The 23,036-nt window shown below is 65.0% G+C and overlaps 3 protein-coding genes across 3 annotated transcripts in view; 1 reads left to right on the top strand and 2 right to left on the bottom strand.

Annotated features, from left to right (window-relative positions):
* The first annotated feature begins 121 nt into the window (after positions 1-121).
* LOC112986187 (transmembrane reductase CYB561D2) lies at positions 122-2,544 on the top strand. The gene is made up of 3 exons (XM_064518658.1): positions 122-309; positions 388-425; positions 550-2,544. The coding sequence occupies exons 1-3, from the start codon at positions 183-185 to the stop codon at positions 1,051-1,053; spliced, it is 669 nt and encodes a 222-aa protein (XP_064374728.1). The 5' UTR covers positions 122-182; the 3' UTR covers positions 1,054-2,544.
* Positions 2,545-3,219: 675 nt separating this feature from the next.
* TMEM115 (transmembrane protein 115) lies at positions 3,220-8,360 on the bottom strand. The gene is made up of 2 exons (XM_026105370.2): positions 7,101-8,360; positions 3,220-4,784 (listed from the first exon to the last, which is right to left on the bottom strand). Exons 1-2 carry the CDS (start codon positions 7,952-7,954, stop codon positions 4,589-4,591), a joined length of 1,050 nt encoding a protein of 349 aa, XP_025961155.2. The 5' UTR covers positions 7,955-8,360; the 3' UTR covers positions 3,220-4,588.
* A 482-nt stretch (positions 8,361-8,842) lies between these two features.
* Positions 8,843-23,036, bottom strand: part of CACNA2D2 (calcium voltage-gated channel auxiliary subunit alpha2delta 2) — a 252,613-nt gene continuing 238,419 nt past the window's right edge. The window contains exons 22-38 of the mRNA XM_064518655.1: positions 21,914-21,990; positions 18,091-18,151; positions 15,284-15,381; positions 14,973-15,063; positions 14,714-14,776; positions 14,466-14,569; positions 14,010-14,108; positions 13,807-13,901; positions 13,426-13,473; positions 13,238-13,309; positions 12,761-12,913; positions 12,247-12,299; positions 11,904-11,959; positions 11,661-11,784; positions 11,245-11,354; positions 10,909-10,997; positions 8,843-10,606 (exon numbers count right to left, since the gene is read on the bottom strand). Of these exons, the coding sequence (XP_064374725.1) occupies positions 10,478-10,606; positions 10,909-10,997; positions 11,245-11,354; positions 11,661-11,784; positions 11,904-11,959; positions 12,247-12,299; positions 12,761-12,913; positions 13,238-13,309; positions 13,426-13,473; positions 13,807-13,901; positions 14,010-14,108; positions 14,466-14,569; positions 14,714-14,776; positions 14,973-15,063; positions 15,284-15,381; positions 18,091-18,151; positions 21,914-21,990 (1,522 nt within the window). The 3' untranslated portion in view covers positions 8,843-10,477. The remainder of the gene's footprint in view (positions 10,607-10,908; positions 10,998-11,244; positions 11,355-11,660; positions 11,785-11,903; positions 11,960-12,246; positions 12,300-12,760; positions 12,914-13,237; positions 13,310-13,425; positions 13,474-13,806; positions 13,902-14,009; positions 14,109-14,465; positions 14,570-14,713; positions 14,777-14,972; positions 15,064-15,283; positions 15,382-18,090; positions 18,152-21,913; positions 21,991-23,036) is intronic.

Below are 23,036 nucleotides of genomic sequence, written 5' to 3'. Positions count from 1 at the left end.
GCGCGCCTACGTCACGCGCGCGGGGGTGGGACTTCGCGCTGAGCGACGGCGCCGCCCCCCACTCGGCGTCGGCGCTGCGGGGTGGAGGCGGGTTCCGGGCGGACGGACAGGCGCCTCGACCAACGAGAGGGCGCCCCCGCGGGCGCCGGGGGGGGGGGCGGCGGTGCCGGCCGCCGCCCGCCATGGCCCTGCCGGCGGAGGCCGAGTCCCGCCTGTACCGGGCGCTGCGGACCGCCTCGGGCGCCGCCGCCCACGCCGCGGCGCTCGGCTTCCCCGCCGCCGTGGCGCTGCCGGCGCGGCCCGGCTCCAGTGAGTGTGGGGGGCGGCGGGGCCGGGCCGCGCGGGGCCGGGCCGCGCGGGGCCTCACCGCTCTGCCTTCCCTTGCAGGCCTCTTCTCCTGGCACCCGCTGCTCATGGCGCTCGCGGTAAGTCCCGCCGCACCGGGGCCGCCCCCCCCCCCCCCCCGGGGGTCCCCGCGGTGGCGGCCGGGGCGCGGGGCGGCGCGGGGTCGGGGCGGCCGGGGCCGACGCTGCTGCCCTCTGCCCACAGTTCTCCTTCCTGCTGACGGAGGCGCTGCTGGTGTTCTCCCCCGAGAGCTCCCCGCTGCGCGCCTTCTCCCGCAAGGTCAAGGTGCGGGTGCACTGGGCCCTCCAGCTGCTCGCGCTCCTCTGCGCCCTCCTGGGGCTGGGCATCATCAGCTACAACAAGCACCTGAACGGCAAGGCGCACTTCGTCACCTGGCACGGCCTCACGGGGCTGCTGGCCGTGCTGTACGCCGGCATGCAGTGCGCGGGGGGGGTGCTCCTGCTCTACCCCAAGCTGGTGAAGAACTGGACGCTGGCCAAGCTGAAGCTGTACCACGCGACCTCGGGGCTGGTGGGGTACCTTCTGGGCTGTGCCAGCCTGATGCTGGGCATGTGCTCCTTGTGGTTCACCACCTCGGTGACCGGCGTCTCCTGGTACCTCTTGATGCTGTGTCCCATTCTCACCAGCCTGGTTATCATGAACCAGGTGAGCAACGCTTACCTGTACCGCAAGCGGAGCCAGCACTGAGGCCCCGGTGTGGATCCGAGCTTCCCTTGTGCGATCCCGCGGGGCCAGGGCTCTGCGGGCTGCTGGACCCGGGAAGCCTCCCATGGGGGTTCTGACTTGCAGTCGCAGTGCTCTCCTCAGAACTAGATTCCTACCTACTCATCTGTTGTTAGAGTATCTGTAGTGTCAGCCCTGGCGTCAGGGAGCAGCTACAGTGTGCGTGACCCCCGCGGCAGGCACGAGCTGCCTGGCCTGTGCCCGCCGCAGTGGTGAACAGCTTGCCAGCACAGGTAACTGCTGGTCCCTGCAACAGCTTGCTGCTTGGCAGAGGACTGCTTGCTGCCCTGCTGCTGGGAACCAGAGGGCTCATGACACTTATCACTCAGGACTCCTTCCCCTTTCTCCTCCCCTTATGCAGCAGGTCCGCTTTGGAGCGGGCAGGCCAGGAGCTGTTACATCCCTGGGGGAGTCCCTGCTTGCCCGGGGCTGAGGGCTGGTGTCTCCCGGCAGCCCGCTTGCTGCGCAGCCGGGGGTGGAGGGATGATGGCCGCAGCAGGCACGTGCCCCACTGCCTCTCCCGCACCAGACAGCATCTCCATCGACAAAAGCATGGGGCAGGGCTCTGCTGGGGGAAGAGGGCCGAAGCGGGGCTGCAGCATCCACGGCGAGCTGCGTGGGGGCCCTGGGGGCTCTGTGGGGCTGGGGGCACCTGAGCCCAGCCCAGCTGGACCAGCATGCGCAGGAGCCGGTCGTGGTTGGCCCTACCCGATAGCGGTGAATGCAGGCACCGATCTCCACGCACACATCCCCGCTGCCTGCCGGGGCACCTGGCAGCAGAGCAGGGAGGCCTAGGCCTGGCCACAGCAGCAGCAGCAGGGGTGAGTTATTGAGCCGAGCTGCAAACCAGTGATCTGCTGAGGCCTGTTTTGTCCCTGTGTCTGGCACGTGCACGGCAGGGGCCGGAGGAGCCTTGGGGCTCCCTGCAAGGGGAGAGCGCGCCCTGCCAGCCCCCTTGGCTGGTTGTGCCGCCCCGTGCCATGGCAGAGCTCCCCTTGCAGCGGGCCGGTGCCCCGGGCTCCTTCAGCCTAGCTCAGCGAGCGGGCTGGCCCTGGCTGGCTCCCCAGGGCGCTGCTCATGGCGCTCGGCGCTCACCCGGAGGACGCGTCATCGAGCTGGGCTGCGAAGCGACCGCTTGGAAGGCGGAAAGCGACCTCATCCTGCCTCGGCTCGCCTGCTGGGCACCCGCGGGCGGCATGACGGGGCCCTCCTCTGGCATGGCAGCCTCTCCGGACCAGGCACGTCGCGGGCAGCCGGGGCCCCGCAAGGCTTGACCGGCTGGCGGGATCAAGTGCTGCCTCCCCGGCCCACCATGCTGCGCTGGAACGGCCCCAGGGCTCCCGCCTTGATGCAAATCGTGCTCTCTGCAGGGCCGGAGAGCTGGGAACAGCTCCCCATCTGGGAAATTCCTCTGTATCCAGAGCTTTTATTCAATAAAGATTTCAGGCAGCTACAGCATGGCAGGTCTGCTGATTGCCCTGGGGGAGGCAACAGGTTTCTCACCTGTGTGGGGGATGCGTTTAACCAGGGAGCAAAGGTGCTGGTCCCATGGGTGGTTGCTCTGGTGCGAGGCTGAGCCGGCATCAGCTTTCAGCGCAGGGCACGGGCTCCTGGGCTGCCCTCAAAGTCCTGAACAGTGAAAGTGGAGAGGGGACGGGGACTCTGAATTTCTTTCTGAGCAACGTGGGTTGCCCTAAACTGCAGGGACCGTGCAAGACCACCTGGCCAGGGCAGTTCCCCATCCTGTCTGGCTTTCCAGGCACGTGGTTGGGGGTCAGCAAAGCCCATGGCTGTGTCCTCCAGTGAACACATCTTTTGGTACCCCTCCACCTCGCCCCTTCCAACCAGCCTGTGTCTAAATCCCGGGAGCCAGGCCAACAGCACAGCCTCCGCTGCCCAGGGGCTGGCCCCCCACCCCAAAACAAGCAACTAAAATCAGCACCCATGTGATTTGCTACAGTCCCTCAGCTTCCCCGGAGCTCCGCGCGGCCCTGCTGGCAGAGCAGCCCTTGGGTGGGGAAGGCAGCTGCCCCCGGAGGCAGAAGCCCAGGCTCAGCTCTCCTCCCCAAGGGCTGCCCCGAAGGCGGCTCAGGCCCCGGGGGCTGCTGACTCACGGACCAGCCACGAAGCTCTCTTTGAAAGACCTGTTTATTGATACTGAAATTTCTCTGTTTTTCCTGGTTGACAAAACCTTCTTGTGTGGTCCTTTAAAAAAATAATCACGACACCATCGACCCACATCCCAGACTGGGAACTGCCCAGGGGATCAGGAGCTGGAAATAACACAGCCAGCTGGGGCTGGCTCTTCAGGGAAGCTTTTCCAGGGAGCATCCCCTCCATCAGAAAGAGTCCATCAACACAGAGAAAGGAAAACAGAAGGGGGAGCCCATATTCTACCCGCAGGAAATAAAACCTGGTGCCAGAAGAGGCAGCGAGCGCCCCACTTAAAAACTAATTCCAGCTTCTAGTATAATCTGACAAACGGATTAGTCGAGCAGCAGCTGAGGGCACTGGCTCCTTCCAGAGGGGTTGGCTTCCAGAGACATGAATCACTGCAACGGAAGAGGAAGGAGAAAAGAAAACCAACACCACAAAATGAAGTCCCTCTCCGACCTCTAGGAAAAGTCTGGGGTTGATTCCTGTTCCATGCACTAACTGCGAAGCTGAGAGCAGAGCGCCCTGGCCCCGAGCAGGGGCTCATGCCAGGCCCCGCAGCAGCAGGAGGTGCTGAGCAATCGCCTTCCCTCTGAACCGGCGCCTCCATCTCCAGCCCAGCAAACCTCTAACCCAGTGCTGATCACGGCAAGCTCCGGCCAGAGCGCAGGGGAGGGTCAACACAGGAAAGGGATTTGGAAAGAAACCCACAAGCCCTCCCATTCCTCAGGTAAGGAACAAAAGTAACTTCAGAAAGGAGAAAGAAAAGTTTGGGGTACTCTGGACAACCACTGTTTCAAAAAAAGAAGCAAGAAAGTGCTCTCACTTGCTGATTTTGCTCCTGTGGGCGCCGTGAGGTTACTCTGTGGTCAAGCGCGGAGGCCTCAGAAAAGGGAGCCTATCTGTCGAGCATGGGACAACTCTGAGGCTCAATCGGCCCAATGTCTCCCTCCCAGAAAGAAAGCCCCCGCTGCCAGCAGAGACCCCCACCTCTGGGCAGCTGCCGTGGCGCGCGGGACGCCCGCGGGCCTGGACTGCGGGGAGCTGCCTCAGGAAACCCCCACGCGCAGGAAGGGCGGCAGCGAGAGCCCGAGCCGCGCAGCAGCGAGTCCTCTCCAAGGCGGCGGCGGCAGCTGCTGCCAGCGGCCGCCCGACGCCCAGCGCGAGCCACGCGCGGCGGTGAAGCATGGGAATGAGGTAGCCCCCTGCCTCTGCCGCGGGAGGAGTCCCTGCTCCCCGCGGGCAGCGTCCTGGGGAGCAGACAGTGCTGTGAGAAGACACGAGGGGAGTTAGCAGCTCTCCGACACAGAGACGGGGCGGGGAAGGGCGGTGGTGTGTTTGCAGGTCACAGCTGGGATGAGGCATCCTCAAAAGTGATCAGGCTGGACTCCTGGCTGCTTCCTTTCCCTGCTGCACCGGCGTCGGGGAGCCGCGGGCTCTCTGCCTTCGCTGCCTCCTCCTCGTCATCCTCCATGCTAGGCCACGCCGACTGGTCCTCCACCCGCTTAAGTCGCTCGTTCAGGGCCTTCAGGGCCAGCTGCCTGCAGAGCAAGGACACGGGCAGGGCTAAGCCCTGTGCCTCGCGGGGCAGGGCAGGCGTGCAGGGGCAGCCCCCTGCCCTGCCAGGCCAGCGTGAGCCGCTCTGCCCCGCAGGGCGGGTGCAGGCACAGAGCTAAGCGCCCCAAACTGCCCAGCCCAGCCGCCCACCAGCGGCAGGCTGGGGCACGCAGCTCCCCCACAGCTCCCTCACCCCCCCCAGCCTGCGCTCTGACCCCTCGAGGCTGGCAGAGACATCCAGAGCCTCCCGAAGGCTTCTGAAGCCAGCAGTGAGTTAAACATGAGCCGAAGGCCTGGCAGGTGCTCAGCGCTGCTTGGGCCCTCGGGCCCTGCTTGCTGCGGTGAGCCGTGCTGCAGCGCTCTCTGGCACCGCTTCCAGTTGCAACGGGACCACCAGGCGCCTCGCAGCTCTTGAGCGTCACCACTGACGGCTGAACCGCGCGCCAACCTTCCTCGCTGGGAAAAGAGGCGATTCGCCGACTTCCCAGGGGGCAGCTGCTCCGGCGGGGAGGCTGCGTGCCGGCTGGGGGACCCGAGGCGGAAGGGAACAGGAGCCGCGGTCTGCAAGCGAGCGGGAGGCATCACCACCAGCCCTGAGGCAGCTTCAGCCATCGCCGAGCTCTCTGTGACCATCGCTCTGCCTCGCTGGCTCACGCGGGGCACAAGCTTTTGCGGCTCCGCAGAGGAGCAGCCACGCAGCCCGCCTTTTCGCCCGAGGAAAAGCACCCGTGTGCACACTGCTAACCCCAGCCCTGCCCTCACCACCCGAGCATGCACGCGGCGCTGTCGCGGTGGCCTGGACCGAAGGCGAGGGAGCCAGACCTCTCCCCTCCGCCACGATCCCTCCCTCTGCAGGCGGCTGGTCCAGAAGGGCTGTCCGCACCAGGCGGCGGTCTGCTAGGCCCCACAGAGCCTCCAGCCACCCACCGTCCTCCTCTCTCATCCTGAAACCCGGGGGTGGGCAAGGCGTTCGCACCCAGGGTGTATACGGGCTGCTCCAGAAGAGACCCCTGCCTCAGAGGGGGCAACTCAGCACCTCGCGCTTTGCCAGCCGTTCACGGCCGTGCGATGGGGCCCCTGACGTGGGGCCATGGGACACACGGACAGGCTGACACGCATGGACAGCTCGCGCCTGCCCCGGGCGGGATCCTTCCCTTCCAAACGCAGGGGAAGGGGACAAGGCGCTCCCCGTCTCTGCGGCTACGCGGGAGGCCAGCGCTTGCCGGTCTCCCCAGGGGATGGCCCCGTGCACGGCTAAGCGCCACCAGCAGCTCCTCTCTGCCATTGCCCACCTCCATGTCACTTTGAACACCCAAGCTGAGGCAGCAGATGTGGTTAAACAAGCCCAGCAGTGTCAGCAGCCCCGGCTGGCTGCCTCCGGCGGGAGCTGGGGTTTCCTCAGCGCCCGCCTCCCCCCCACAGGGGCTAACCTGACTGCAAGGAAACATTGCTGCTCCAAGACTATACATACAAAGTTCCCTTGGTACGTGATGTGCTCAAACACCGTCAGGTTGTGCAAGGGTCACTCCAAGAAATTGGGGAAGAAGAAAGGCACAAAACTGGTCAGGACAGAACAGAGAGTCAATGCCTCGCCTGAACATTTCGGTCTTAGAAAGGCAACGGCTGCCTTTCCACGTACAAGGGAACCAAGACGTAGAACTGACTCAGCTAATTTCCCTGTCACACCGACATGAGGGTGTGGGGAAAGCAGGCAGCACAGACAGAAGACGGCAACCAGGGCCGCACAAGCGCACGGAGTTGGCTACGTGCTGCTCTGTCGGTGCCCAGAGGGACCATCAGGCTCCTCAAAATAAACGTGGGCATGTTCATGGGCACCACGAGGCAAGCGAGCAGGAACCAAGCGCCTCCCCAGAGGTCCCCTTTGCTCCCTCAGCTCCAGAACGATGCCAGGCCCAGGCAGGCCCTGGTCTCCACCACAGGGGAACAGGAAGGCCGTTCACTGCTTCCCCTAGGGCCCTCGCCATTCTCCTTCCTACCTTCAGGGAGTCGCTCTGACCTGAAAGCCTTCCCTATCCCCTTCCCCAGAAACTTCCCCGTTTATCCGCCGCAGCGACCCACGAGCCAGGAAGCCTTTTACCACTGTGCAAGGCAGTTCTGCTTTCGAAAGAGCAGGGCAGCCCAGAGTGGACCCATCTGACAGCTGAGGAACCCACGGAGAAGGCCTCCCCTTAGCACCTTGCACCCAGATCTCCCGAAGTTAGGAGAAGGAGATCTTTAAAATCAATCCTCCTGGCCCACACACATATCCCCTCCAAGCAGGCAAGGAGGATAAGCAATACCTTCTCCTCTCAGCATCCTGGGGATCTGTTCCCGGCAGGCTGATGGTGATGGATGAGGGGGCACCCACGTCGTAGCGTTTCACTGTTTTCCGGCAGACTTTTACCTTCACCAAGATGCTGTGCACCAAATTGGCCACCAGACCCACCACTGGCTGCAGGATCTCTGGGAAGAAAGTGGCAAAGGCGAAGTGGTCTGACATATCTCCACGGCCTCTACTGTGCCGCTGGTAAAAACGGAGATAGACCCAGCTGGAAAGGACCCCGAAGCCGTAAGAGGCCAGTACATTGCTCTCGATGAGGGTGGTGAGCCGCAGAACAGCCAGGAGAAGGAGCAAGAGCATGGGGATGACTTTCATTCTCACTTGGGGCACCTTCAGGACAGTGCTGTCACCCATGGTCTGCTTGAGGGCCACCAAGACTCCACCGAGGAAGCCCAACATGCCGTGGATGCGGACATCAAACAAGTACGAGAGATGGAACGACGCCACGTAGGTGAGGAAGTAGGCGAAGGCGCCCAGGAGCCCCACTGAGATGTTCACCACCGCAAAGAAGATGAGCAGCTCCAGGGCGCCCCAGAGGGGCTCCAGCAGCCTGCCGGCCACCACCACCGTGGCCAGGCTCACCGCCACGTCCCACGCGTGCTTCTCCGCCAGGCTGTGCGTCACCAACGTCCAGATCCAGAAGTTGGGGGGGAAGAGGTAGCCGGGCGTCACCCCCAGCCCATACACCGTGTCCACCGCGAAGGAGAGCAGGTAGAGCAGGACCACAGCGGCGCAGATGGACTTCACCACCACGCTGGTGCTGGCCAGCGCGGCCAGGAAGTGCTGCCGGGCGACGGGCAGGTACCGGTTCATCTTTCGTCCCTACCTCCGCGGGACCCGCAGCGCACGGGCCCCGCGGGGAGCCAAGCGGGGACGCGGCCCGCGGCGGGGCCGCCCGGGAGGCCCCGGCCGCCCCTCCAGCCCCTGCGGGACGACGGCGCCGAACGCGGCCCGGCCCGGCCCGCAGCGGGGCAGGCGCGGAGCACCGAGGGGCTCCGGCCCGGCCCCGCCGGGCCTGCCCCGGCCCTACCCGGCCCTGTCCCCCCCGCCGGCTCCCGTGCCCCCCAGCCGGGCCCAGCGCCCCCCGCAGCCCCGCTGCCCCCTCCGGCCCCGCTGCCGCCGCCGGCCGGGCCCTGTCCGTGGCAAGGCCCCGCTCGGCGCCGCTAGGCCAGGCCGGGCGCGGACAAACAGCGGCCCCGCGCATGCGCGGCGGCGGGCGGGGCGCGGCCGCCGCGCTGCACGCCGGGACACGCAGTCCTCCAGCCGGCGGGGCGCGGCGGGTGGCGAGCGGCGGGACTACCCCTCCCGGCGTGCCGCGCGGCGGGGCGGGCCGGCGGCCGACGCGGGCGGCGCGCGGGGGCCGCCGGGAGGTGTAGTCCGGGGCGGCGTCCCAGGGCCGCGGGGGCGGCGGGGCGACACGTGGCAGCGGGGCCGCGGGGGGACACGGACACGGGGGGCCGGGGGGCACGGGGGGGCCGTGGTCATGGGGGCTGGGGCTTGGCACACGGGGAGGACACGGACACGAGGGGTTACGGACACGGGGGGGCTGGACACGGCGGGGGGGGCACACGGGGGCCCGGGGACGGGGAGGGGGGCAGTCACGGGCCCACGGACACGGGGGACAGACGCAAGGCCGCGGACAGCCGCGAAGGGGGCCCCGGCGTCCCGGGCGCCACGGGGAAATGACACAGCCGCCGCCTGTGAAGTGAAAATATGAACATTATTTAATAACTGAGTCTCTGTAATAAACCATTTGAAAATATTTTACAAGGAGTCACACGCACGATATCTTACAAATCGTCTTTTTGTTGGTTTTTTTTTTTTGAAGTTTTCCAACTCTTCTGTACAAAAAAAAAACAAATTAAAAATAAATTAAAGAAAACCAATTAAAAACCCAAAGCCTTTGAATGAGCAGAGAGAAGCTTTCCAGGTGGGGACCGGGCAGGCCGCGCTGCCCGGGGGCTGCGCGGTCCCTCCGTTTCATTGGTCTTTAACTTAAAATAGACTATATATGTATATATTTATAGTTATGTATAGGTGGCGGTAGTCTCGAAGAGCACCTAACTAGACTATAGAAGTACGCACACTCCCGGTAACACAGAGCCAGCCATCTGTTCAAACACAGTTCCCAGAGACAGTAACCAAACACACACCGAAAAAGCTACAAGCAGAATGACCAGTAATTACCCCCGGCGCCAAGCGGGGCGGGGGGCCGGGAGACCCCCGTGGCCCCGCTCCGCGCCCCCCCCAAACCCCTTGTGCCCCCCCTCCAAGGCGGCACGGCGGCTTCTTTGGCGGGGCTGCCGGGGGCGGGAGCGGGGATGGGGCAGGGCGGACAGGAAGGATTTCACAGTGATCTGCAGAACAGAAAAGAAAGAAAAAAAAATATCGTTTTTTTTTCTCCTTTTCACCCCCATATCTGTGCCCAAGAACGGATGAGAGCAGACAACGTGAGCGCGGGAACCGAGGGCTAGGGCCGGTCCTGGCAAAGGCGACGTTCAGCTCTGCCCTGTCCGGGCCCCGGCCTGGGCCGAGCCCCAAACCCCGCGGAGCCGCCGCGACCGGCCGCCCTCCGCCGCGGCGCGCGGGCAGCCCCGGGGCCGCCGTAGCCACTGAAAGAAACCATACTGACCAGCACAGTCACGTCAAGTTCTGTTTTCTTTTTTTTTTCCTTTTTTTTTTTTTTTTGTGTCCTTGTTGCTGACAATAAATACCGTAATTCTCCAGGCTAAAATGTCGGAAACTAGATGTAGAAAGATCTGGTTTAAAATCCTCAGGCTAAAAAAACGTGAGCAGTTTGGACTAAGGTGAGCGGCGGCAGGATGGAGCCCTGGCGGCGCTGCTGGCACGGGAAGCGGATGGAGCCCGGTGCCGGAGCCTGGCATCGGCTCCGGCGGCGCTCGAGAGGCCGTGGCGCGCGGCGGAGGCGGCAGCCGGCGCTCCTCTCCCCAGCGCGGCGAGTGGCCGCCCGTGCGTGGCGAGACGGCGAGGGTGGCGGCGGCGCCCGTGAAGCCCAAGTCCAGGGGCCGCGGCGGGGGGAAACACTGGCCGCAACCCCAGCGCCGGGGGGCCGCTCGTCTTTGGATGGGGCCGCCGGCGCGGGGAGCGCGGGGTCCCAGGGCCGAGCCGGGGAACGTGGCAGCTGTGGGGCCAGCACCGACCCCGATCCCGACCCCAGAGCGAGCAGCTCCCAGCTCCCCGCGCCGGGGAGGAGGGTCACGGACCCCGGCGAGGGGCCGAGGAGAAGATGCCGCTGCCCTTCCCACCACGCCTGGAAGGGGGATGGAGATGGCGTCGGAAACAAAAGAAACGTGGATGGGGCGGCCGTGCGGGCGCTTAAAGGCAGGAGGCCGAGGGCAGCGGGTGCCGGCTGGCGCTCAAGTAGAGGAGAAGCAGCTGCAGAGACAGTAGGACCCCCAGGGAGGGGGCGAACGAAGCCCCTCGGCCGCAGTCTGAGGTATCTTCCTGGGGAGGCAAGAGGGAGAGGGGCCGTGGGGCACGACAGCAGCACTGCCACGGGGCAGGGGCTCCCAGCACCCTGTGCCGGCCCTTGCTGTGCCCACTCGCCCATGCCACTGCACCCCAGGGCCCCCACAGCACTGCTTCCCCGCAGCCCCATGGCGCTGACCCCCCCCGGGAGGGCGCCCCATGGCCCCACTGCCCCGGGGCCCCCCATGGCACTGCCCCCCATGGTCCTGCTGCCCTGGGGCCCCCCCACAGCACCGCTGCCCCCAGGCCCCCCATGCTGCCCCCCAGCCCCTACGTACTGTTGCATTGTAATCAAAGCAGATGTGGGGACCTTTCCGGTAGCGGGGCCTGTCCACCAGCTCACACTGATTTGGATCTCGTGGGGGAGCTTCATGGGTCAAGGAAACAGCAGGAGGGTAGTGGGGGCCAGGGCTGGCACCCACCTGGGCTCCTGCCGAGAAGCAGCTCCCCCTGCCCCGAAGCCCATGCCCTCCCCAGCTCTGCAGCCCCCGTCCCTCCCGGGGGCACCTGAACCGCAGCAGACATTGGCCCAGCGTCGCCCGGGGCTGGCTGCCACCTCCACGGGCATCCGGAGCCCACCGGCCGTCCAGCGTGTCCCGGCCGTCAAAGGATACCTCGTATCTCTGCCTGAAGCAGCTTGACAGACTCGCACTGGCTGCACATCGGCTTGTCGGCCACCACGAAGAGCAGGTTGGTGTTGGCCAGCCTCTGCGCGTGGAAGAGCCTGCGAGGGTGCAACAGCTTCATCTTGCCCTGCCTCCCCGGCGCTCACCAGCCCCGCATGCAGACACCTCGCTTGGGCGATGCACCCGAGACGCTTTCAGGGTCAGGGCCTGCCTGGGGGAGCCCTGGGGACGTCACTGTCACTCCACAGCCCATGGGGACACCATGGGATGTGCAGCCCCCCTGCTCTATCCTCTGCCGCCCGGTACAGCGCTCTGTGTCCATGGACGGACAGGCGCTGCCAGGGCTCCAAGGTGTTTCACACCGGCGTGCCATCACTCAACGTGCACGGCTCGGGCAAACCCACCTCGAGCAGTTCCCACAGTCGATCATGGCGTTGTAGGTGGCATTGACGGTGCTGAAGTAGTACTGCGTCTGCTTCATGATGCAGCTGGTCTCCCTGGACTCCATGCTGTCTGCCGTGACGTCCTCTGTGCCGGGGCACACGCGCGGTGGGCCACGAGGCCGGCCAGCCCCTGGGGGCTGCAGAACCTCCTGGCTGCAGGACCTCCCCATCCCCCCCGCCTTCCCCAGCCAGCCCAGGACTCACCTGTCTGAAACCAGCTGCTGTAGGTGAGGCCGTACAGGAACTGCTGGAACAGAGACCTCGGGAAGGAGAGAGCGGCCGCGTGAGCCGACATGACCCCTCGGACATGCTGCCTGCCGCGGGCATGGCAGGGCCCGGCCGGGAGCTGCTCAGCCGAGGCTACTGAGCAGGGAGGACCGTAACCCTGGCCACACAGCTGCACCACTTTCCAGGGCGCCTGGCCAGAGACAGGGGCCTGGAGGTCCCCCCGTGATGGCGTCCAACCGAGCAGAAATCACCCCACAGGACGGGCGGGCACTGCTCGCCCTGGACCTCGGAGAGGGGACGAAGCACTGATGGGACTCACCAGGCTGCGGCCGAGGTCCACCAGGCGAGGTTGAGGAAGTCTGCCATGGTGGGCTAGGAGCGAAGGAGAGCGAGGCAATGAGCCAGCGTGTCCCCACCGACAACCACGGCCCCAGAGCCCGGCCCCGCTGGCAGGCTGGGGCAGGCACGGCGCACGCAGCGGCAGAGGCGCGAGCGCCCGTGCCAGCGGCCACGAGGACCCGTGTGCTCCTGACCCGGCACCACTCTGGGATGGCACCCAACTGGTGGCACCTTGCGGCTGCCCCGTGCACACCGCTGGGGGCATGCCGTGGCTCCCCCGCGCACGCTGCTGGGGCACGCGGCAGTTCCCCACGGCTGGAGTGACGACGGTGAGGCACGCTGGGGAACATGGATGCATGGATGCAGCTCCCCTACGGGCGCCCTGCCCCGTGCCACCGTGCAGAGCTCCCAGCAGCTTGCCGGATCCTCCCGCTGCGTCTGGCCGTGCTTCGAGGGGGCTGCGGTTCGCTGTGAGGAAGCCGGTGGGCACTCACCACGAAGACGCCGCGGGGGGCAGCGCCCGTGTTGCTCTGGGCCTCGGGGGCGCACACGGACTGGAAGTCATAGGATTCCTTGCGGGTGTAGAAGGAGTTGTTGTAGAGGGCAGACATCAGGTTGGCATCCACCTCGCTGAAGAACTTGCCCACCTGGGAGGGGGACACACAAACGGAGTCTGCACCCAGCAGGAGTCATGAGGCTGCAAGATGGGCTGGTCTCCCATGGTGGGGACTCAAGCAGGGCTGCCCAATGTCACATGTGACACAAGTTCAGAGGTCTCAGCTCCCTGCTAATGGCTGTTCAAACAGCCAGGACAGGAGTATTTTTGGTTGCCCTTGCCCAGCCAAATGTTAGCCCAGAGGAGCGAGGAGAAGGTGAGACTGAATGGGGTTTGAAGCCCAGGACCTCACAGCTCTTTCCCATCCATGGCAGAGCCACATTTGTGGTCCGGCCTGCAGCAGGGTTCCCCTCACCTGGTACCAGTGATCCTCCTGGTTGGAGAGCACCAGGAAGCCTCCATCATCGATGAGGACACAGATGAGGTCCTGGGGAAAGAGGGCAGCGTCAGGCCACCCGCTCGGGACATGCAAGGGCTGCCAGCCCGAGGCGCTTCAGCAGCCATGCTGGGGTGAGCTCCCCCAAACCCTGCTCCCCGACCCACCTTGTTGTTGGCCTCACAGTCCATCTCGCAGCTTGTCGAGGGGTCACACTGTCAGGCGAAGCGAAGGCAGAAGGGCAGGTTAGCGCGGCCTCACCGTCCCCTGCTGCTCTGGCAGGAGGGGACATGCTCCGGGGGGCAGTGTGGGGAAGGGGGCCAGGACGTGGCGGAGGGAAGGTCCCCAGGTCAGGGGCAGGATGGGGGCTGGTGCCCCGAACAGGGTGATGGGCCACAGCTGTGCTGGAGGTACAAGCCTGGCCAGGCCACGGGCACCATGGCCAGTGAGCGCTGCGCCGCCTGCGTCCCGGCTGAGCGAGCATCGTCGCCCTCCCTGTCCCCAGAGCCGTGCCGGCCGGGAGCGATGCGGAAGCCCCGGGGCCGTACCCTGCGCGTGCCCAGCTGGTCCCGGTCTGTCCGGTTGCTCGCCAGCACTTTGAACTTCTCTGCCCAGGCCTCCAGGTCCAGTTTCACTCCAACCACTGCAGGAGTAAGAGAGGGTGCCAGGGCCAGCGGGGCCGGCGTCAGGCCTCCTCTGCTCGCACGGCTGGCGCGGAGGGTGCTGCGGGGCCGGGGCTGCCCCTGCCCACCTGCTGGCTTCAGCGTCTTGCCCCCGATGCTGAGCTCCACGGCGGTGCTCACCAGGATCCCGATGGTGTTGTTTTCCAGGTCCAGCCCTCGGTAGCCGGCTGCGGGGGCAAGGCGCAGCCCTGAGAAGGCGAGCGGGGCAGGAGCAGCCGCGGGGCACCTGGCCGGCTGGACGGGAAGCCTCAGCATCCAGGGGCTGGGAAATGCTCCTGCCGAGCATCCTGCGGGCTTGCCTCTGCCCGGACGCTGCGCCGGGGCTGGGATGGGGCACATGCACCTCACCGTGCTCCCAGCGGTCCAGACTGTGAGACCAGCCCCGCCAGACCCCCCACCAGCACCGGACCCAGGCCCCGTTGCCTGGCCGCCCTGACCCAGACTGGCATCCCGGGGGAAACGCGGGCACAGCCCCCTCCTCCCGTGGCGAGCGCCGCCTCCCCCCAGCTGCCCCCAGTGCTCACCATCCCGGTAGGGCGGTTTGAAGATGTAGCCCTTGTTATCTAGGCTCCTGCGGTAGAAGCTGGCATTGAAGGGCTCCGGCTCCTCCTCCCAGTCGTCCGCAGCCCTGGAAGGGAGCGGCCACGGGGTCTTACGTGGGCCCGGCCCTGCAGGAGATGGCCCGGCGCGGGGCAAGCTGCCTCTCCTGTTGCACTGGCGCGCCTCGTCCTCCAAGGCCGGGCACGCGCAGACCCCCCCCGGGGGCACCTACTTGTTAGGGAAGACGCGGGTGATGCCCCCGTCGGTGGCTGCGAAGACGGCCAGGAGGCTGTACCTGCGGGGAGAGGAAGACGTGAGCGTGGGGCATCAGCGGGGCTTGGCTGCCCTAGCCAGCGCCCTCCCCTCCATCCCCTTCCCCTGGAGCCTGTCCCGGCCCCCTGAGCCCCCCATGCCCCTTCCCTCTAGCCCATCACCCAACCTGCCCAGGCTCTCCCCGCCGCCCCGGGCAGGGCTGAGGCCCCAGTGCCTACGTGTTGAGGTCCTGGTCCTTCCAGACCCGCTCCACCAGCTGCTGCGTGATGCCCGTGTCCAGGATGAGGTTGTGCAGGAGGAAATTGTCGCCTTGGGAGCAAGAGGAGGAGGAAGAGGAGGAGGAGGTGAGAGCCAGGCCTCCTTGCCCTGCCCGGGCTCCTCACCCCTGCCCGCACCTCCCGCCCCGGCAGGCTGGCACGGAGTGGCCCGAGCGTGTGAGGCCGCTGCGATGGCCATGCCTGCCGGGGGGGCTCCCCTCCCAAAACCGTCCCCTTCCCTGTGCCGCCGCCAGCCGGCCCTGGCTACTCACACTGCTTGGAGTCTGGGGTCACCTTTTCCATGAGGGCAATAAAGTTTTCCAGGAACTCGGTGTTGTTATCCGACAAGTCGAGGTCTTTGCAATACTCTCTGGGAGGAGGGTGACAAGATTGGTAGTTTGCAAGGATGGAAAAGGCACGGTCAGTTCGCTCGCCAGCACGAGCGGTGCCCTCACGCCTGCGCCGCGCCTGCCGCCGCTCCCGCTCCGCTCGGCCACGGCCCTCGCCCGGCCTCGGGAAAAGCCGGCCCGGGACTCGCTCACTCAGGCCTGACGCGCTCGTGCCGTCAAACGCCACGCTGCAAGGTGCCCGCGTGGCCGCTGCGCGCCACGAGACTGTGGAGGGAGCGTCCGCCCTGCTGCTGGAGCCGAGGCGGCCGGGATGGAGGCGCAGCCGCTCGCCGACCTCGGGTGCTGCCGGTGGCGGGCTGAGCACGGCCGCGGTGCTGCCCCAGGTGCCCTTGGCTTGGCGCGGGGCGCCCCGCTGCCCTGCCGTCCCGGCCGCCGGGGCGTCGCAGCTCCTCCGGCACGCTGGGCCTCTCCTCTGGAGCGGGGGCGGCTCGGGCCCCAGCCATGGCCCCCGCAGCAGCCCCCAGAGCACGGGGCGCCCCAGGGGTATCAGTGGCCACCATGCTCCTCGCCCGGGGCCCTGTCCTCATCCTGGCCGTACTCACCTCCCTCGGGGCTGCCTTTGCTGCTGCCCGGGGCGGGAGCACTGCCGTGGTCCCCCATCCGCCCCCGTGGGCGCCCGGCACCCGCGGCTGGCATTGCTCAGCTCTGGGGCTCCCCACGGCGCCGTGGGGCGGCTGAGCCCCAGGTCCCTGCAGCATGGCGCTGCGGACGCACAAGGACACTCAGTGGACGTATCCGCACCCCTCCTGCTGGCCTCGCCTCCGAGGCTGCGGCACTCGCCCCAGGGCGTCGCTCGGCCCCGGCGCCCCCGGCACCCGAGGGTGCCTATGGCCCGGGCTGCCTCCGGCGTGACCCAGGCTGCACGGCAGAGCACGGCCAGGGGCTCTCCGGAGAGCACCCCCGAGCCTCCCCGGCGCCCCCGCTACCACCGCGGCCTCTCCGCGCCGGCCGCCAGCGCTGCGTCGAGGGCCGCCCGCTCGCCCGGCTCTCCCACCACGCCTCGGCTCTGGCCTCCTCCGCCAAGCTCCAGTGCCTGGACTCGCGCGACTCCAGGAAAAGTCTCGTTCAGAGGAGAGAAAACGGCAAGAGAAACAAGACGGCGGAGAGGAGCTTGCGAACGAGCGAGCCGAGGCAGCCAGGGTGCCGTGGCGGCCTCCTCCCCCCGGCACGCTGGAGGCACCGTGCCCTCCCGCCTCCTCCCGCTCCCCAGCGGGCAGCGGCCTGCCCGCGGCTTCGGCCACCTCTGTGTCTACACAAATGCGTATGGATACATGTGCTCACACGCCCACAGAGAGGAAACATGGGATATACGGTTTCTGAAAATTACCAGTGGCCAGTGGACATACTGGAATCGATGGCGGATCATACAGTCGGAGCGGGCGCCCGGGCACCCTGGCACAGGCCCCAGCGCTCGCCTCCCTCCCCAACTTTTCACGGAGCTGACGCTGGCTGGACTGGGCCCAGCGGCAAGCGTCAAATGCAAATGCTCAGAGGGCATCCTCAGAGTCCCCTTTTTGCTCCAAGCGCTGCTGTTTTGATGGCAGAAGCCAGGAGCGCATGTGACGCGGCATGGCAGCCCGACACCTCCCTGGTGAAAACCCCAGGAGTCCACCCAGAGCGTCGAGCAGCACCCCGAGCGGGGAGCGAGGGGCCAGACATGCTCCTCCGACCTTGCTGTTCAGCATCACCTTTGTATCTATTTTATCACATTCATGGGTCACTTTTTTAATCATATGATTTTTATGTTTCTAGTTAATATTGCTCTAGCTTCCACGCTTCTCAGCTCTCGCTCACGCTGCCCTTAGGCATCACCTGTAGACCAGGGAGGTGCCACGATGAAAAGTCAGTTATGACACTGTGGGACAAACCTCCCGGGCGCTCCAGAAGTCACAATGGTGAATTATCTACTAACAGGTCATTTAGCTGCTATAACCACGTATACGTATACCTGCGACTGGCTGGTAATGTTAATTAAGGCTGATCACGCTTGGTCGTGTCTTCTTCACGTCCTCCTCCACCCAGTTTGGGCCTGGCAGAGCCCGCGGGGCTCCCTGTGCCACGTCACCAGCCCACCGCCCGCCGCCGTCCCTTGGCATTGCTCCTCCCCAAAGGGGCACCCGCGCAGCGAGGGGCCGGGGAGGTGAGGGGCTGGGCGCGCCGGGTCGCGGAGCCCCTCGCTGGCCCCCGAGGCTCGGCCCGGCAGGCGCTGGCGGCCCTGCGTGTCACCCCCCCAGCGCGCCCCCGCCTGCCTTCGCCGGCGTGACTGTATGATGCCACCGCAATCCTGATATGGCTGCTGGTGTGGTCTGCTGCTCCGCGGGGATTTTCAGAAACTATACCTATATATGCACATGTATAGGCGGGGCTATACAGTGTACATATATACCGTGCTGTATGCAACCGGGCACAAACGGACGAGTGCTGCCGCCCCCGGCGCGGGCCGGCCCTGGCACCCGGGCAGCAGCGCCCGTCGCCGAGCGGCACGCGGGCGCACGACACACACAGCGACAGGGGGAGACAGGCACGATGAGGTGGGTGGCGTGGGCGCCGGGGCGCGGGCGATGAGGCAGCGGGGTGGAGATGGGGCCGGGAGGCGAGCGAGCCCCGGGGCCGGAGTGGCGGGGACGGCGGGTGGATGCACACCTCAGCAAGCTCACACGCAAAGCTACCTGGGAGCAATGAACACATGTCCCTCCGACTCAAAGCTGTTTGGCAGCAGGTATTCAAAATCTGCAACAGAAAGGCAACGTTATCCGGCAGGGGTTTCAAACGAGGCGAGGGCGCTCGGGGTGCGAACACGAGAGAGACGGAGACAGAGAGAGAGAGGAAGCGGAAAAAGGCAGTCTGACAATTTACTGGTGGTGGTAACAAGAGAGAAAGGAGAGGCAATCTGCTGCTAACTCGCACCGCACGGGGAGGAGAGTTATAGCCAATATGTTGCCAGCATCGGGAGGATTTGTCAATTTGGTCAAATTTGCTCGTTTGCGGTCTCAATGCAGCGTCTCGGTTGTGTATGCATGGATGCGGGCTGTGTAGCTACGCACACACGTATACACGCATACACACACACACACATACATATATGCGTGCGCATTTATATATATGCGTGCTCGGTAGGTCGTGTGGGCGTCTCTCTCTCATTAGGAGAATCAACAACGAAAAGGCACCACATGCTATGCTCGTAGGCGAAGGAGAGTCACTACAACGATTTGTTGTAATAAAAAAAAAACGTTTGTCAGGCATCAACATGGCCAAACCGGGGACCTTTATGAAGACAGTCCAACCAGAGGCTCGCCCGTGCATCAGAGTGACGTGCAACGTACTGCGGGCTCCCGCTGCGCCACCCTCGCCCTCCCTCCCGCCCTCCCTCGCTCCCGTGCTCGGGGCCGGCGGGACAGGCTGGGAGTGGGAGCGCCGGGCCGCGGGGCAGCCCCGGCGGCAGCCGGGCATGGCCGGCGCTGGCAGGCGCCTCGCCGGGGCAGCTGAGCCGTTGCTGGGGCCCAGGGCGGCAGCCGCGGCGCTGCCGAGAGCCCGCCGGCGCTGGCTGTGGCCCGCGGCGCCCGGGCGGCCCCCAGCCCTTGCCCTCCCGCCGGCCCCCAGTGCGTTGCACGGCCCTCGGCGGGGCGGCGCAGCCGGAGGTTGGACCGTTGTTCTCCGAGGGACTGTAGGCAGGGGCTGGGTACAAGCCGATGAGAGGAGGAGGAGGAGAGGAGTACAAAACACTCGTACTTAGTCCATCAGCATCGCCATTACAGGGGCACTGGGAAGAGGCAACTCAAGGCTGATAGAACAGGGCTGAGGGTGAAAAGTCGCCACTTGACCCTCCTTAGCGCGTGCGGTGGCTCCCGCCGGCCAGCCGGGCCGCCTCTGCCCCCTCCCGTGCGTGCCGTGCCATCCCCGGTGTGCCGGGGGGCAGCCCCACGCGGTCTGGCCCCACGCGGTGCTGCGGGCTGGCCGGGGGGCTGCGGAGGGGCTCTCGGTTCACCGCGACGCCTCCTGCTCCGGACGCTGGCTGCATATCGCAGGGCCGCGGGGCCAAATCCTGCCCCGGTGACGCCCCACTGAAGGGCCCGGGGGTTACCAGTGCCTGCCGGCCAGAGGGCTGAGCGCAGGCCTCAGCTCCCCACACCTGCCTCCATGGGGTTGGGGTTAGACCTCGGCCGTCCCTAGCGGCAGCGCCTCGCTCGCGGGGACGCGGGGCCGGCCATCGCCCCGCCGGGCTGCCGGTGCCCGGCCGAGAGCCCTGGGCCCTGCGGGTCGGGGCAGAGCCCTCCCTGGGGCTGGGGGAGCCGCGGCCCCTGTCCGCGCGCACGGGGGGCCTCACCCCCGGCGGTGCCGGCATTTCGGTTGGGGACCTCCTTCCAGCCGCCACAGCCAAACAAGCATCGCCGGGGGGGGGGGGGGGGGGGGTGTTAATCCAGGGCTTTTTGCGCTTGCTTTGCGGGGCCGGAAAGCCCTGCCAGGGCGGCAGCTCCCGCGCGCCGCAGCGGGACGGACGGACGGACGGACGGACGGTGAGGCCGGCTGGACCCACGGCCTGGCACCCCAGGAGCCCCCCGCGCCCCCCCTGCGCCCCGTCCCTGCACAGCCCTATCCCTTTCAGGTTGAGTTGTCTTAGGAGGAAGGAAGCACAGGAGCGAGGATGGGAGGGCGGGCGAGAGTCGCAGGGCAGGAGCGAGAGGGGAGAGAAGAGCAAGAAAAGGGTTTGGCGAAGGCAGAGCAGGATAATCAAACTAGCTACGAAAAACCTCGTCGATCCAAAACAGAACAGTTTCGTATGAGATTGACTCTTTAACGATATCAAATTGGATTTCTGAGCAATGTGCAGGAAGGGAGTGGGGGAGTAATCGTGATAAAGCTCTCATGAACATAACAAGACATGTTGCTTTCAAATAAAGGGTGAACTGGAGGAGTGGAGGAGGAGGAGGAGGAGGAGGAGGGAGGGAGAGTTTGGTGGCGGTTTGCAGGTTCGGCGTGGCAAACGGGCAGGGAAATGGGCAAGCAGGCTGGGGAGAGGTGGGGAGAGTCGTGGAGGCAGGGCTGGGTGGAGGGACTGGACACGGGGCGGGGGACGGGGTGGTGAAGGTTAGTGGTCTAAGACTGAAAATACTTGCCCTTCATTTTGATGTTTGGTACTGTGTGAATCCACCATAGAGAGAAAGCAAGAAAAACAACAAACAAAAAAACAACAAACAAAAAAAAAGGGGGTTGGGTGGAAAGGGGGAAGGGGGTACAAACAATATTTTATTCAATCGCTGTTTGAATAAAAATATTGTGTATCATAATCATACCAAAAGGAAACCTCTTGCAAAAAACGACATGAAAAAGAAGAAAGAAAAGGAAAAAAACAGTAAAGAAATAAAAGGCCACAGTGAAGTAGTAAAAAAAATGTAAAGATATAACTAGAGAAATATATATATATATTCAATACTCAAAAGGAAAATGAGAGTCAGTAGCAAACACTTGCAACAGTCTTGATATAGCAATGTTCTCACTGAGTTAGCAGGGCATGCAAAAAGTCGAGGTTAAAAGAGACGGAGGGGGAGAGAGGGCAGGCGGCGAGCGGGAGGGCAGGAGGGGCACAGCGGCTCCGCGCCGGCTGCGGGCGCCCGGCCGAGGGGAGCGTCGGCCTTGGGGCTGGGGCTCCCTGCAGGCGCCCCGGGGCTGCCGCCGCCGCCGGGGCTGGGCGGGCGTCGGGGACGGCCGGCGGGAGCCCGGGGACCAGCCACCGGGAGCCCGGGGAAGGAGGAGCTGCCCCAGGCACGGGCCACCAAGGAGAGCGAGCCGGGGCGCCGGGGGGAGAGGAGAAAGGGTCCGGCTCACCCCCTGCGGGACAGGGCCCTCGGGAGCGGCGTGTCCTGTGGCGGGAGAAAAGGCTTCGGGAAGGGAGACGGAGGGACAGAGAGAGAGAAGGAGGGGGCCAGGCTAACACACAAGTACACAGATTAATCAGAACTGAAATAAAAACCAGAAACCAACCAAAACTCAAATCATAAAAATAATAGTGGCTCAAAACAACAACAAAAAAAAGATTCATAATAATAATAAAAAAGGAAATAAAAAGACCCATGCAAACTTTCACAGGCTTTCAAATTAACTGGCTGCTACAGCATTATCGGCTAGTCCCCAGAAAGCAGCTACGCAGCGCTCCAGCCGGGCTCCTCCAGCCTTGCTCGCTCAGCTCGGCTCGTCTGGAAACACCTGGGTCTAGCCTGGGGCTTGGGGCTTTTGGATGCCAAGGGAACCGATTAAACCCTGGCACCCTGGGGGGGCACCCCAGCAACACAGGTCACCACTTCCTTTACGCTGTGTGTGTTCACCTCTAACCAGGTCCTCTTTTGTCCTCTGACAACAGTTACTCCTGTCTCCTTCTCACAGCACAAGTTTTTGCTTTACTTTTTCTCCCCGACAGTCATTTCTCAGTGCCAGCTGGGGGGGTTCAGGGTGGAAGGATGTGAGAAAGGGCAAGAGGACAAGGAAGGGGCTACTTACACTTCACTTGGAGGATCTGGTCGCTGAGGTTGGCCTGGATGTAGTAGGTGCTGTAGGGCGGCAGAACCAGCCCCAGGCTGCGGAGGGAGGAGGGAGACAGGCTGCGTCAGAGCTTGCCGGGAGCCAGCGCCCTCGGCCCTTCGGGGCTGGCAGCACACCACCTCGGCGACAGTGGGGCTCACTTTCACGCTAAATACATGTTTCTGACTGCTGAGAGCAAGGCCAGACCCCTGCGAGCTGCTGGTGTTCAGTGGTGGCCTTCGTGCCTGCGTGCTTCCCCTGAGATAAGTGAGCACTGGCTCGCGGGGTCCACGCGCTCTCCGGCAAGCACGGCAGAGGTGGTGACTCCCTGGCAAGCACGGCAGAGGTGGTGGCACCCTGGCAAGCATGGCAGAGGTGGTGGCACCTTGGCAAGCATGGCAGAGGTTATTTGTCCTGGTCTTCAGTTTAGACGTGCTGACAACTCTGCACGCTGAGCGCCCGCCCTGGACAGTTGCTGCGCTCCTCGTCCATGCTGGGCTGGCTTGATGCCTTCCAGGTGACTTCGGGACCTGTGGGCTGGCTGCAAGCCCCCTCCAAGGCAAGAGAGGCTCAAAGGCCCTCATTCCTCCCTTCTCCCCAAGGATCCCTGGAGCACCATCAGAGGAGCCCTGGGAAATCCCTAGGGAATAGCTGTGAGCAGGCAGGGCCTCAAGGCAGCACCCAGTGCATCTTGCCCAGCATACTAGAGACCAGTCCGCAGCCCCCCACCACAGCGACGAGGCGCCCGGTGCTCTTGCAGACCAGCTGGGGACGTTATTTCAGCCCTCTCCCACAGCGTCAGGGCCTGTCACTGCGTCACCCCTGTGCCATCATCCTCACTCGACAATGTTGCTGTGGGGCTCAGCTCCAGACAGGAGTCACTGTGCTGGCTGCCATGCAGGCAGGAGAGGACCTGAGCTGGGCAGGGGACACGTGGAGAGGGCAGGAAGGGCCTGGCAGCTCTCGGAGGTAGCGCTGACCTTTGCCACCTCTCTCTGAGCTGCAAGGAGGCTATCGGATGGTGGGGACACTGGGAGGAACACATGGCGCCTTGAAGAATGAAGGCAGCACCTGTTGGATAGCATGGACATGCTGATGCGGG

The sequence above is a fragment of the Dromaius novaehollandiae genome, chromosome 12 (genome assembly GCF_036370855.1).
Source record: "Dromaius novaehollandiae isolate bDroNov1 chromosome 12, bDroNov1.hap1, whole genome shotgun sequence".
NCBI lineage: Eukaryota > Metazoa > Chordata > Aves > Casuariiformes > Dromaiidae > Dromaius > Dromaius novaehollandiae.
Note: the sequence above shows the minus strand (reverse complement) of the source record. Positions and strands in the feature narration are given on the sequence as shown.

What these genes read in the sequence shown, in the direction of transcription:
- LOC112986187 (XM_064518658.1), top strand. Translation starts at nt 183, where the DNA reads ATGGCCCTGCCGGCGGAGGCCGAGTCCCGCCTGTACCGGGCGCTGCGG. An exon ending in GCCGGCGCGGCCCGGCTCCA is followed by an intron (nt 310 to 387) that starts GTGAGTGTGGGG and finishes CTTCCCTTGCAG; the next exon opens with GCCTCTTCTCCTGGCACCCG. An exon ending in CGCTGCTCATGGCGCTCGCG is followed by an intron (nt 426 to 549) that starts GTAAGTCCCGCC and finishes CTCTGCCCACAG; the next exon opens with TTCTCCTTCCTGCTGACGGA.
- TMEM115 (XM_026105370.2), bottom strand. Translation starts at nt 7,954, where the DNA reads ATGAACCGGTACCTGCCCGTCGCCCGGCAGCACTTCCTGGCCGCGCTG. An exon ending in CAGGATGCTGAGAGGAGAAG is followed by an intron (nt 4,785 to 7,100) that starts GTATTGCTTATC and finishes CTTGCTCTGCAG; the next exon opens with GCAGCTGGCCCTGAAGGCCC.